This window comes from Calonectris borealis, chromosome 32 (assembly GCF_964195595.1).
Source record: "Calonectris borealis chromosome 32, bCalBor7.hap1.2, whole genome shotgun sequence".
In the NCBI taxonomy this organism is placed as follows: Eukaryota; Metazoa; Chordata; class Aves; order Procellariiformes; family Procellariidae; genus Calonectris; species Calonectris borealis.
This window is the reverse complement of record NC_134343.1, coordinates 451,691-462,613: the sequence shown is the minus strand read 5'-3', so window position 1 is coordinate 462,613 and position 10,923 is coordinate 451,691. Positions and strand designations below refer to the sequence as shown.

The 10,923-nt window shown below is 65.1% G+C and overlaps 3 protein-coding genes across 6 annotated transcripts; 2 read left to right on the top strand and 1 right to left on the bottom strand.

The window, feature by feature from the left end:
- Nucleotides 1-102: 102 nt before the first annotated feature.
- Nucleotides 103-8,011, bottom strand: LOC142074082 (gap junction delta-2 protein-like). Of its 4 annotated transcripts, XM_075134529.1 has the most exons (4): nt 7,960-8,010; nt 7,750-7,861; nt 6,915-7,013; nt 112-1,246 (listed from the first exon to the last, which is right to left on the bottom strand). In XM_075134529.1, exon 4 carries the CDS (start codon nt 1,162-1,164, stop codon nt 424-426), a length of 741 nt encoding a protein of 246 aa, XP_074990630.1. In that variant the 5' UTR covers nt 1,165-1,246; nt 6,915-7,013; nt 7,750-7,861; nt 7,960-8,010; the 3' UTR covers nt 112-423. The 4 variants fall into 4 exon arrangements, 3 of the variants coding, with proteins under 3 accessions (XP_074990629.1, XP_074990630.1, XP_074990628.1); XM_075134528.1 differs by having other exon boundaries at nt 103-1,246; nt 7,750-8,011; XM_075134527.1 differs by lacking the exons at nt 6,915-7,013; nt 7,750-7,861; nt 7,960-8,010 and adding an exon at nt 3,960-4,030.
- SELENOW (selenoprotein W) lies at nt 5,306-7,194 on the top strand. The gene is made up of 6 exons (XM_075134547.1): nt 5,306-5,478; nt 6,100-6,124; nt 6,216-6,269; nt 6,350-6,424; nt 6,560-6,667; nt 6,744-7,194. Exons 1-5 carry the CDS (start codon nt 5,444-5,446, stop codon nt 6,632-6,634), a joined length of 264 nt encoding a protein of 87 aa, XP_074990648.1. The 5' UTR covers nt 5,306-5,443; the 3' UTR covers nt 6,635-6,667; nt 6,744-7,194.
- A 59-nt stretch (nt 8,012-8,070) lies between the features above and the next one.
- On the top strand, nt 8,071-10,070 carry LOC142074092 (histone H3.3A). The gene is made up of 4 exons (XM_075134540.1): nt 8,071-8,173; nt 8,818-8,961; nt 9,096-9,249; nt 9,367-10,070. Exons 2-4 carry the CDS (start codon nt 8,834-8,836, stop codon nt 9,493-9,495), a joined length of 411 nt encoding a protein of 136 aa, XP_074990641.1. The 5' UTR covers nt 8,071-8,173; nt 8,818-8,833; the 3' UTR covers nt 9,496-10,070.
- The last annotated feature ends 853 nt before the right edge of the window (nt 10,071-10,923 follow it).

Here is a 10,923-nt window from a genome sequence, read left to right as displayed (position 1 = left end):
TGGGGGGGGGAAAGGGGGGGTCGCCGGGCTCCCTGCCGCGCTCGGGGAGGGGGGGATCGTCCAGCGACACCCCCCAACCCGCCAGGTAGAGCTTGGCGCTCAACGCTCCAGCCCGTTTATTTACATTTCGGGGAGGGGGGGGGACACGGAGGGGGGCTCTGCCCCCCCACCCCCCTCTGACAAATAAATAACCCCACCCACCCCCCCGATTTCCCCCCGGCCCAGAGGCCGTCGGGGTGTGGGTCGTGGGGGGCCCCCCCCCCACTCCCCGCTTGCACCATGACGTGAGGAGGTCGATCGACGCCGAGACCCGGCGTCAGCCCTTGCGGCAAACCGGAGAGGGGGGGGACCCCGGCGATTTGGGGAGGGTGGGGGGCAGCACCGCCTTCCCCCCCCCCCCAGCCCCCAGGCAGGGGGGGTGGCTCAGACGTAGGCGGACTCGCTGGACTGCGTCCGGCCGAGCGCGGGGGCCGGGGGGGAAAGGTCCTTCTTGCGCACCTCCACCAGCGACTTGCGACGCGCTTGCACCCCGCGGACGGCGGCCTTGACCTTGCGCCAACCCAAGTGGTTGAGCTCGGCCAGGTTGAGGAGGACGCAGACGCCGCTGACGGCGAACATGAAGACCAAAAAGACGGTCTTCTCGGTGGGCCGCGAGACGTAACACTCCACCTCCTTGACGCAAGGATAACGATCGCACTCGAAGATGGCCGGCACGTTGAATCCGTAAAGGAAATACTGCCCGGCCAGGAAGCCGATCTCCAGAGCGTTGCGGAAAACCACCTGGATGACGTAGAAACGGGAGATGCCTTCTTGCCGCTTGGCTTTGGAGCTGCGGGGGGTCCGCGGCGGCGGGCCGGGCAGCTCCTTCGCCTCCAGGCAGTCGGGTTCCTCCTTGCAGCCCCCCTCGGGGCTGGGTGCCAGCACCCCGTTGACCGTCTTGGTCTTCTTAGTTTCGCGGCCGTCGCGTTCCAAGAGCGGGTAGAGGAAGGAGTAGCGCCGTTCCCGTTGCTTGGCCGACTGATGGACGGAGTAGGTGATGAAGCAGAGGCTGGGGGTGCAGACCAGGATGATCTGGAAGACCCAGTAGCGGATGTGGGAGATGGGGAAGGCCTTGTCGTAGCACGCCTGGTTGCAGCCCGGCTGCAGCGTGTTGCACATGAACATGGTCTGCTCGTCCTCGTACACCGTCTCGCCCACGATGGCCACGATCAGGATGCGGAAGATCACCACCACCGTCAGCAGGATCCTGCCCGGGAAGAAGGAGGGAGGAGGTGCGATCACCTGGACCCGGACACCCGGGTCGGACCTGGACACGTGGGTCCTACCTGGACCCCAACACGTGGGTTGGACCTGGAGACCTGGATCCTACCTGGATCCAGACACGTGGGTCCTATCTGGACCTAGACACGTGGGTTAGACCTGGACATGTGGGTCCTTCCTGGACCTGGACACCTGGGCTGGACCTGGACATGTGGGTCCTACCTGGACCCAGACACGTGGGTTAGACCTGGACACGTGGGTCCTACCTGGACCTGGACACGTGGGTTAGACCTGGACACGTGGGTCCTACCTGGACCTGGACACCTGGGCTGGACCTGGACACGTGGGTCCTACCTGGACCTGGACACGTGGGTTAGACCTGGACATGTGGGTCCTACCTGGACCTGGACACCTGGGCTGGACCTGGACATGTGGGTCCTACCTGGACCTGGACACCTGGGCTGGACCTGGACACGTGGGTCCTACCTGGACCTAGACATGTGGGTTGGACCTGGACACGTGGGTCCTACCTGGACCTAGACATGTGGGTTAGACCTGGACACGTGGGTCCTACCTGGACCTAGACATGTGGGTTGGACCTGGACACGTGGGTCCTACCTGGACCCAGACACGTGGGTTAGACCTGGACACGTGGGTCCTACCTGGACCTGGACACGCAGGTTGGACCTGGAGACCTGGGTCCTACCTGGACCTGGACACGCAGGTTGGACCTGGAGACCTGGGTCCTACCTGGATCTGGACACGTAGGTTCTACCTGGGCCTAGACACATGGGTTAGACCTGGACACGTGGGTCCTACCTGGACCCCAACACGTGGGTTGGACCTGGAGACCTGGATCCTACCTGGACCTGGATGTGTGGGTTGGACCTGGACACATGGCTTGGACCTGGAGACCTGGGTCCTATCTGGACCCAGACATGTGGGTCCTCCCTGGATACATGGGTTGGACCTGGAGACCTGGGTCCTACCTGGACCTGGACACGTGGGTCCCACGTGGACACTGGGATACATGGGTTGAACTGGGACACGTGGGTCAAACCAGGACACCTGGGTCCTACCAGCACCCAGACACGTGGGTCTGACCTGGACCCGGACCCCCAGGTCCCACCGGGACCCCCGGGTCCCACCTGGACCCCCGGGTGCTTCCCAGGCCCAACCTCCCCCCTGCCACCGCCCCGACCTTGACCCGTCCCGGGGCCGCGGGCGCCCGTCGATACGCGTCCCTCGCGGCTGCGGCTCTGCCGGGGGGGGTCGCCCCCGGGGGCAGCGGGACCCCCAGCGCCCCACGGCAGGTCGGGGCCTGCCCCCAGGCGCCCTGCAGGAGCTGGGGTGCAGGTTTGGGGGGGGCAGCGTGCAGGTTTGGGGAGATGTGGGGTGCAGGTTTGGGGAGATGGGTGCAGGTTTGGGGGGATGCAGGCTGCAAGTCTGGGGGGATGCGGGGTGCAGGTTTGGGGGGACATGGAATGCAGGTTTGGGGGACACAGTGTGCAGATTTGGGGAGATGTGGGGTGCAGGTTTGGGGGAATGCGGGGTGCAAGTTTGGGGGACACGGAGTGCAGGTTTGGGGGACACTGCAGATTTGGGGAGATGTGGGGTGCAGGTTTGGGGGGACGCAGGCTGCGAGTTTGGGGGGATGCAGGGTGCAGGTTTGGGGGGACACAGGCTGCAGGTTTGGGGGGGATACGGTGCAGGTTTGGAGGGACGCAGGGTGCAGGTTTGGGGAGATGCGGGGTGCAGGTTTGGGGGGATGTGGGCTGCAGGTTTGGGGGACACGGGGTGCAGGTTTGGGGGACATGGTGCAGGTTTGGGGGAACGTGGGCTGTAGGTTTGGGGGACACGGGGTGCAGGTTTGAGGGGATACAGGGTGCAGGTTTGGGGGGGATGCAGGGTGCAGGTTTGGGGAGATGTGGGCTGCAGGTTTGGGGGGACACGGTGCAAGTTTGGGGGATGCGGGGTGCGGGTTTGGGGGATGCGGGGTGCGGGTTTGGGGGGACAGAGGGTGCAGGTTTGGGGGGACAGAGGGTGCGGGTTTGGGGGGACAGAGGGTGCAGGTTTGGGGGGACAGAGGGTGCGGGTCTGGGGGATGCGGGGTGCAGGTTTGGGGGTACTCAGGGTACAGTTTTGGGGACCTGCTGCTGGCGGGGGACATGCAGGGACCATCTCCCCTCCTCTCCCCCCCACCTGCATCTCAGCGGGGACCGCTGGTCCCCAAAACGCAGCCGATGGCCCCGTCTTCCCCCGGCGAGGACCCCCCCTGGGACCGACCCCCACGCGGGAAGGAACCCCCGGGCTGTGCCCACCCCCACGGTGTCCCTTGTCCCGAGTGTCCCCGTTACCACAGCTGTCACCTCCTGCCAGCGGGGAGGTGACAGCGGGGAGGTGACAGCGGGTCCCTCCGCCGCCCCCCACCCGGGCCACCTCCCTGCCTCTTGGCGGGTGGGGGATGCCCTGTGGGGACCCCGCTGTCACCCCACGGGGACCCGCTGTCACCCCGTGGGTGACGGCCCCCCTGCCCTCCCCCACGGGCAGTTCCTGACCCTGGGGGGGGGGGGGGGGTCCGTGGGGGTGCGGAGTGGGGCCGGGGGGGGCGGTGGGCACGGATGCTGACCCGTGGGCAGCGTGGGGCTGGGGCCGCGGGGCGGCGTGGGGGTCCGTGGGGGGGTCCCCGGTGGGCTCACCTGCCGATCATGGTGGAGTGCTGCTGCACCGCCGCCTCCAGCAGCCGCTCCAGGATGGTCCATTCGCCCATCGCGCCGGGAGCGGGGGGCGCCGGCCCGGGCCCCCCCCCGCCCCGCCGGGCCCCCCCCGCTCAGCGCCGCGGCCCCATCCCCGCCGCAGCCCGCAGCCGCCGCCCGGGAGCACCGAGCGCGGCCCCGGCTGTGCGCGGCCCCGGCTGTGCGCGGCCCCGGGGAGCGGCGGGAGCGCGTGGGGCGGCCCCGGGAGCGGCGGGGGGGCGGTGCACGGGTTATACTGGGGGGACGGACGGGTTGTACTGGGGGATGTACTGGTTATACTGAGGGGATGCACTGGTTATACTGGGGGGATGGACTGGTTACACTGGGGGGCTGCACGGGTTATACTGGGGGGATGGACTGGTTGTACTGGGGGATGCACGGGTTATACTGGGGGAATGGACTGGTTATACTAGCGGATGCATGGGTTATACTGGGGAATGAACAGGTTATACTGGGGCGATGCACTGGTTATACTGGGGGATGAACAGGTTATACTGAGAGGATTCATGGGTTATACTGGGGGATGCACGGGTTATACTGGGGGGATACACTGGTTGTACTGGGGGATGTACTGGTTATACTGAGGGGATGCACTGGTTATACTGGGGGGATGGACTGATTACACTGGAGGGCTACACAGGTTATACTGGAGGGATGCACTGGTTATACTGGGGGGATACACTGGTTATACTGGGGGATGCACGGGTTATACTGGGGAGGATGGACTGGTTATACAGGTGTGATGCCCTGGCTGTACTGGGGCCGCACAGGCTGTACTGGTGTGATGCCCTGGCTGTACTGGGGCTGCACAGGCTGTACTGGGGCCGCACAGGCTGTACTGGTGTGATGCCTTGGCTGTACTGGGGGCCGCACTGGCTGTACTGGGGCCGCACAGGCTGTACTGGTGTGATGCCCTGGCTGTACTGGGGGCCGCACTGGCTGTACTGGGGCCGCACTGGCTGTACTGGTGTGATGCCCTGGCTGTACTGGGGCCGCACAGGCTGTACTGGGGCCGCACAGGCTGTACTGGTGTGATGCCCTGGCTGTACTGGGGCCGCACAGGCTGTACTGGGGCCGCACTGGCTGTACTGGTGTGATGCCCTGGCTGTACTGGGGCCGCACAGGCTGTACTGGGGCCGCACTGGCTGTACTGGTGCGACCGGAATCCCACGGGGCCCCCAGAGGTGCCGGGGGGGTCAGCGGGGCGGGAGCAGCCGGGGTGGGGAGGGGAGGGGCCGCTCCCGCTGCTCGGGGGGGGCAAGGGCCGGCCCCGGCCCCGCTCCCGCCGCACTCCGCCTCCCGGGGCAGCCCCGCCGAGACCGGGGGGGGGGGTGTTCGGGGGCGCGGGGCCCCCCCGGGACCCCCCCAGGCCCGGCCCGGGGCGGGACCGACGCCGCCGCGCAGCCGCCGCCTTCCCCGCCGTCGCCATGGCCGAGCCGCTCCGCGTCTCCGTGCTCTACTGGTGCGGGCGGGGGGCTCGCTCGGTTTGGGGGGGCCCTTGTGCGCGGGGGGGGGGTCCTTGTGCACGCGGGGCGGTCCTTGTGCTCGATTTGGGGGGGTCCCTTGCGCACGGGGGGGTGTCCTTGTGTATGGTGGGGGTCCTTGTGCGGGGGGGGGTCCTTGTGCTCCATTTGGGGGGGTCCCCTGTGCACGGGGGTTCCTTGTGTATGGTGGGGGTCCTTGTGCACGGAGGGGGTCCTTGTGCTCGATTTGGGGGGGTCCCTTGTGCACGGTGTGCGCTTGGTGTGGTGGGGGGGGTCCCTGTACCCGGGAGAGGGTCCCTGTGCTCATGGCGGGGGCCCTGTACCCCGGGGGGGGAGTCACTGCGCTGGGTGGGGGTCCCTGTGTCCGAGGGGGGGGCCCTGTGCCCGGGAGAGGGTCCCTGTGCCCGGGAGGGGTCCCTGTGCCCGGGGGGGGTGTCCCTGTGCTCGCGGGGGGGACCCTTGTGCCCGGGAGGGGTCCCTGTGCCGGGTGGGGGTCCCTGTGCCCTGGGGGGGGTGTCCCTGTGCCGGGTGGGGGTCCCTGTGCCGGGTGGGGGTCCGTTGCAGGGTCCCCATCCCACTGACCGCCGGCCCCCCTGCAGCGGAGCCTGAGGCTACAGCCCCAAGGTGAGCCGTGCCCCCCCTTTCCCCCCACCCCCCTGCGAGGGGCTGCGCCCCCCAAACGGGCACAGGGGTGACCCCCCCTCCTTGCTTTCAGTACCAACAGCTCAAGCGGGAGCTGGAGAGGCGCTTCCCGGGCGCGCTGGAGGTGGTGAGTGGTGGGGAGGGGGCACAGGGCGGGGGGCAGCCGGTGACCGAGGTGACCCCCCCACACACCCCGTGTCCCCACAGAGCGGCCAGGGGACGCAGGAGGTGACGGGATGGTTTGAAGTGACGGTGGGCGGACGCTTGGTCCACTCCAAGAAGGTGGGTGACCCCCTCCACGGCGTGTCCCCCCCACTCCCCGGCGTGTCCCCCCCCTCCCCGGCGTGTCCCCCCCCTCCCCGGCGTGGCGCCGGGGCGCGCGAGCACCCTCGGACGCGGTCGTTCTCCCTCCGCCAGAACGGTGACGGGTTTGTGGACAGCGATGCCAAGCTCCAGAAGATCGTGGCCGCCATCAAAGCCCGCCTGCCGTAGGCACCGGGGTGCGCCCCGGCACCCCTAACGAAGGTACGGCATCGTCGGCGATGCCGACGGCGCGATGCCGGCGTCGGGACGCCTCTGACCCCACGCTCTCCTCCCGCAGCTCCACCGGCGTCCGCCTCCCTCGCGCCGGCCGAGCGCTCCATGACGGGAACGGCCGAAACGTCCGCCGGCACCGGGCCGTTTCCAGACGCCGCGCGGGATGCCGGCGCGAGGGCGGCGGGCGGCCGTCGAGCTTCGTCCCCCGCCCCGACTCCTCTCCCTCCGCACTAACCGCCTTCACCGACGCTCTTATTTTCAGCCGGGTTGAGCTTTTTTGGGTTTGGTTTTTTTTTTTCTCTTCGCTAATTCGCACAGAAAGCTTTCGCCGAGCCTGCCGGGTTGAAAAATAGGGGAAAAAAAAAGGTTCAAAACCAGAAAAATTATACAACGATTTAATTCTTTTCCCCTCTCTGCCTGGCGGCGGCTGGAGCCCAAACTCCCGCCCTGTTCCGGTTGCCTTCTGTAACTCGCGGCTTGGTTGCTTTTCTGGAATAAAGTCGTGGAAAATTTGAGCCGGGCTGGGTTTGGTTTTTTTTTTTTTCGGTTTGGCGTGGGTGTTTTTCCAAGCAGGGAGCAGGGCAGCACCCTCAGATGAGGCTGATGGCTCCCACCTCGACCTGCTTTGGGCTCCCCGGGGCCTAACGAACTCTGTCCCCTTGTTCCGACCTAAAAAAAACCCAATCAAGCAGCGGATCTCTCCCTGTGACTGTCGTATTCAGGCTGCTCTCGGCGGCGGACGCGTGCCCTCTGGTGACTACAGCGAGGAGTCGGGTGGCAGAGATTTATCCCCTCACCTGCTTTTTTTCCCCTCGACCTGTTTTTTTCCCCCCCCAACCTGTTTTTTTCCCCCCCACGCTGGTGCTTGAAGTTCACAGACTCCGCTGTACCAGGTGTCTGTGGACGAGCATGAGACACAGCCCTCACGCCAGGCTTCTCTCTGGAGAAGGGAGTAATGAGCAGCGCTGGCAGGTGGATTAAAAATAAGATTAAAGCTTTTCCTTCCCGCCATTTGCGCCGGTGAGTGTTGCTGGTGCTGAAGTGACTTGTGTGAAACGGGAAAGCGCTACCTGAAGGTGTATTTAGGGGAACCAAAGCCTGGATGCTCCCTTCGGCTGAGGGGGTGACGGTCTCTCCCTCGCTCGTCCTCCCCAGGCCGCTCCGCGCGGAGGAGGGGGAAGGCTGTGGGGTACAGAAAATCGGTCTGGGTTCAACCGAGGGCTCGCACCGAGGTGGAAACCGAGCCCGGGAGGGCCCCGGGGCCCTGAGGCCGCCCCAACCCGCCCGCCGGGCCGGGTCACAAGATGGCGCCGGCCCGCCTCACCTCAGCCGACCTCCCTCCCCCGCCCCCCCGCCGCGGTGCATGACGGGTAAACAGCCTCCGCCGGGAGCCCGCCATTTTCTGTCGGGAAAGGCGGGAAGGAAGCGAGAGCAGCGACAGCGTCACCGCGGGACCCCCAACGGCTCCAGCGCCGCCGCCAGCCGGGCACGCAGGTAACGGCGGGGCCGGGGTCGGGGCCGGTGCCCGGTAACAGCGGCCCGGGGGAGGGAGCGGTGTTGGGGGGGGCGGCTCGGCGCCGAGGTCGTCTGAGGAGACGCTTCTCCCCAGTCCCGCCTTCCGTCTGGCGCCGGCCGCTGGTTGGCTGTGGCGGGTGGCGGCGCTGATTGGTTGAGAGGCCGGGAAGGGATAGGCCGAGAGGCGCGTCCATCTAGGGGGGAGACTCGGCGGCACCTCCTCGCTGCTGGCAGCGTGCGAGCCCATTGGCTGGACGCCGCCAGCCAATCAGCCGGGCGATGTGGTGTGGCACGTGACGCGGCGCGAAGGCTTCTGGGAGCTGTAGTCCGAGGGCGCTGAGGGGATGGCGGGGGCTTCTCCCCCAGCGCGGCGCGGTGTAGGCCATGGGCGCTCGCCCGGGCCCAGCCCGGCGGCGGATCCGCTGGCCTGGCGGCTCTCCCTCAGCCCGGTGCCCCCCTGAGGCCGGGGGGGCAGCCCCTTCGTCCCCCGCAGAAGCGAGCTGGGGCTGGGGGCCCGGTGCGGGCAGCCGGCCGCCCCTCCCCACCCCTCAGCCGTTAACGGCCGGTCTCGCCCTTCGCATCCCCGGCCCCGGAGCCGACCTCGGCCTTCTCCCCTTCGGCAGGCTCTGACCGTCCGGCATGGCCCGCACCAAGCAGACGGCTCGGAAATCCACCGGCGGGAAGGCGCCGCGGAAGCAACTGGCCACCAAGGCCGCCAGGAAGAGCGCGCCTTCCACGGGGGGCGTGAAGAAGCCCCATCGCTACAGGTACCCGGGCCGATGTCACCCACGGGGGGCTTGGGGTCCCCTGGCCACCCTGCCCGGCAGCGCAGGTGACTCGACGCAGAAAGAGCGCGGTTTTACACCCAAGAGTGATTTTTAACTGCTGAAATCCCTTGCAGGCCCGGCACGGTGGCCCTACGGGAGATCCGACGATACCAGAAATCCACAGAACTGCTGATCCGCAAGCTGCCCTTCCAACGCCTGGTGAGGGAGATCGCGCAGGACTTCAAGACCGACCTGCGTTTCCAGAGCGCCGCTATCGGGGCGCTGCAGGTGAGACCCCATCCCGCACAGCGCCGCAGTACCTAGGGGGGGGATATCAGGGCCACGTAAGTCTCCCCAAAATGTTCCATCCCCCCCCGCGCTGAGGCTGCGGCTCTCTCCCGGCAGGAAGCCAGCGAAGCGTACCTCGTGGGCCTCTTCGAGGACACCAACCTCTGCGCCATCCACGCCAAGAGGGTCACCATCATGCCCAAGGACATCCAGCTGGCGCGGCGCATCCGCGGCGAGCGGGCTTAGGGCGGCCGGCCGGCGCCGGGCGGTAGGAGAGACTCGGAGGGCAGGGGAGGGGGTCGGGGGGGGGGTCGGGGTTGAGGGGGGCGCGTTTGGGGAGGGGGTTTCTCCTGCTTCCGTGCGTAGCGGCTGGGACACGTCGCGAGAGCTGACTCTGTTCACGACGTACAGGCAAAAACAACACACGACTTCCGAGGGGTTTATGAGACTTTTTTGGATTTTTTTTTTTTTTTCCTCCCCTCCCTTTTTTGTACACTTTTCTTTTCTTTCCCCCCCTCTCCGAGTTGCAAAAAAATCTATAGAAGTGTCGGGGGGGCGTGGTGGGGACAGTTTTTGAAATCCCTGGTTTTCTACACAAACCTCGTGTATTTTTGGGTGTGGAAAGAGGAGATTTGGGGCTTCGGCTTCTCGAAGCCCCCCGGGCGGGGATGGCTCCGATTCCTGCACCTTTCCCTTGCGTCCCGGGGTGGGGGGCTGCGGTCTCCCCGCCCTCGTTTCCCCTTCGTGCGTTCCAGCTTTGTACCGTCCGCGTTTCTCCACCCCGCGGTGGCAACGGAATAAAGAAAAACCCATCAATGTTCGCCGTATCCTCCCTCGTTTGCTTCCTAATTAATCCCGGCCCCGCCCATCTCCACCTTCTCCTTTATTATAAATAAATCCCCAAAACTTGCGATTCGGAGGGCGGCTCTGGGGCTTGGGGGGGGAGGTCTTTAATTTGGGGTCCGGAGGGGGGGGTTCCCCTCTCCTTTTCCCTTTTTGGGGGGATTCAGGGGGGGCGCGGGGCCGGATTACCCCGGGGTGCTGACGTGATTGCTCCTGACACCCCGGCGTTAAATTTAGAGCCGGGGCAGCGGCCGCTCCCCCCCCACCCTGAGCCACCCTAATCGGGATTAGGGGGCCACGGGGCGGGGCGGGCACCTGAGGACGGGGTGCCCTCCCCCCAAAACGGGGCGGGGGGGGCCCAGCCCTCCCCGAAAACCCCGGCGAGGGGGAGCTTCTCCTTAAAAATGGAGATATTGGGGCGTTGCTCCTCAAAAACCGGCGCTGGGCAGGGCGCTTTTGTAGAGAGAGAGAAAATACGTAGATTTTTTTGATATAAATATAGTTATATTGGTAATAAATATATCTATTATTTATTGATATATTGATAAATATATATATTTAATAGAAACGTAGGGTGCTTTTATAGAGAGATATAAAATACATAAAATTTTAATAAATAGGTATAATTTTATATAAACATATAAAATTTTAATATAATTTATATAAATATAGATATTTTCATAAATATAGATATAATTTTAATAAATAAAGGTATAATTTTAATAAATACAGGTATAATTTTAATAAAGACAGATGTAACTTAAATACAGCTACATTTTATATATAGAAACAATTTCATATAAATACATGAATTTTATATAAATACGGAAG

Coding starts and splice junctions, on each gene's coding strand:
- LOC142074082 (XM_075134527.1), bottom strand. CDS start 4,030: ATGGGCGAATGGACCATCCTGGAGCGGCTGCTGGAGGCGGCGGTGCAG. Junction 1,247..3,959: donor CACTCCACCATGATCGGCAG/GTGAGCCCACCG, acceptor CTTCCCGGGCAG/GATCCTGCTGACGGTGGTGG.
- LOC142074092 (XM_075134540.1), top strand. CDS start 8,834: ATGGCCCGCACCAAGCAGACGGCTCGGAAATCCACCGGCGGGAAGGCG. Junction 8,962..9,095: donor AAGAAGCCCCATCGCTACAG/GTACCCGGGCCG, acceptor AATCCCTTGCAG/GCCCGGCACGGTGGCCCTAC. Junction 9,250..9,366: donor CCGCTATCGGGGCGCTGCAG/GTGAGACCCCAT, acceptor CTCTCCCGGCAG/GAAGCCAGCGAAGCGTACCT.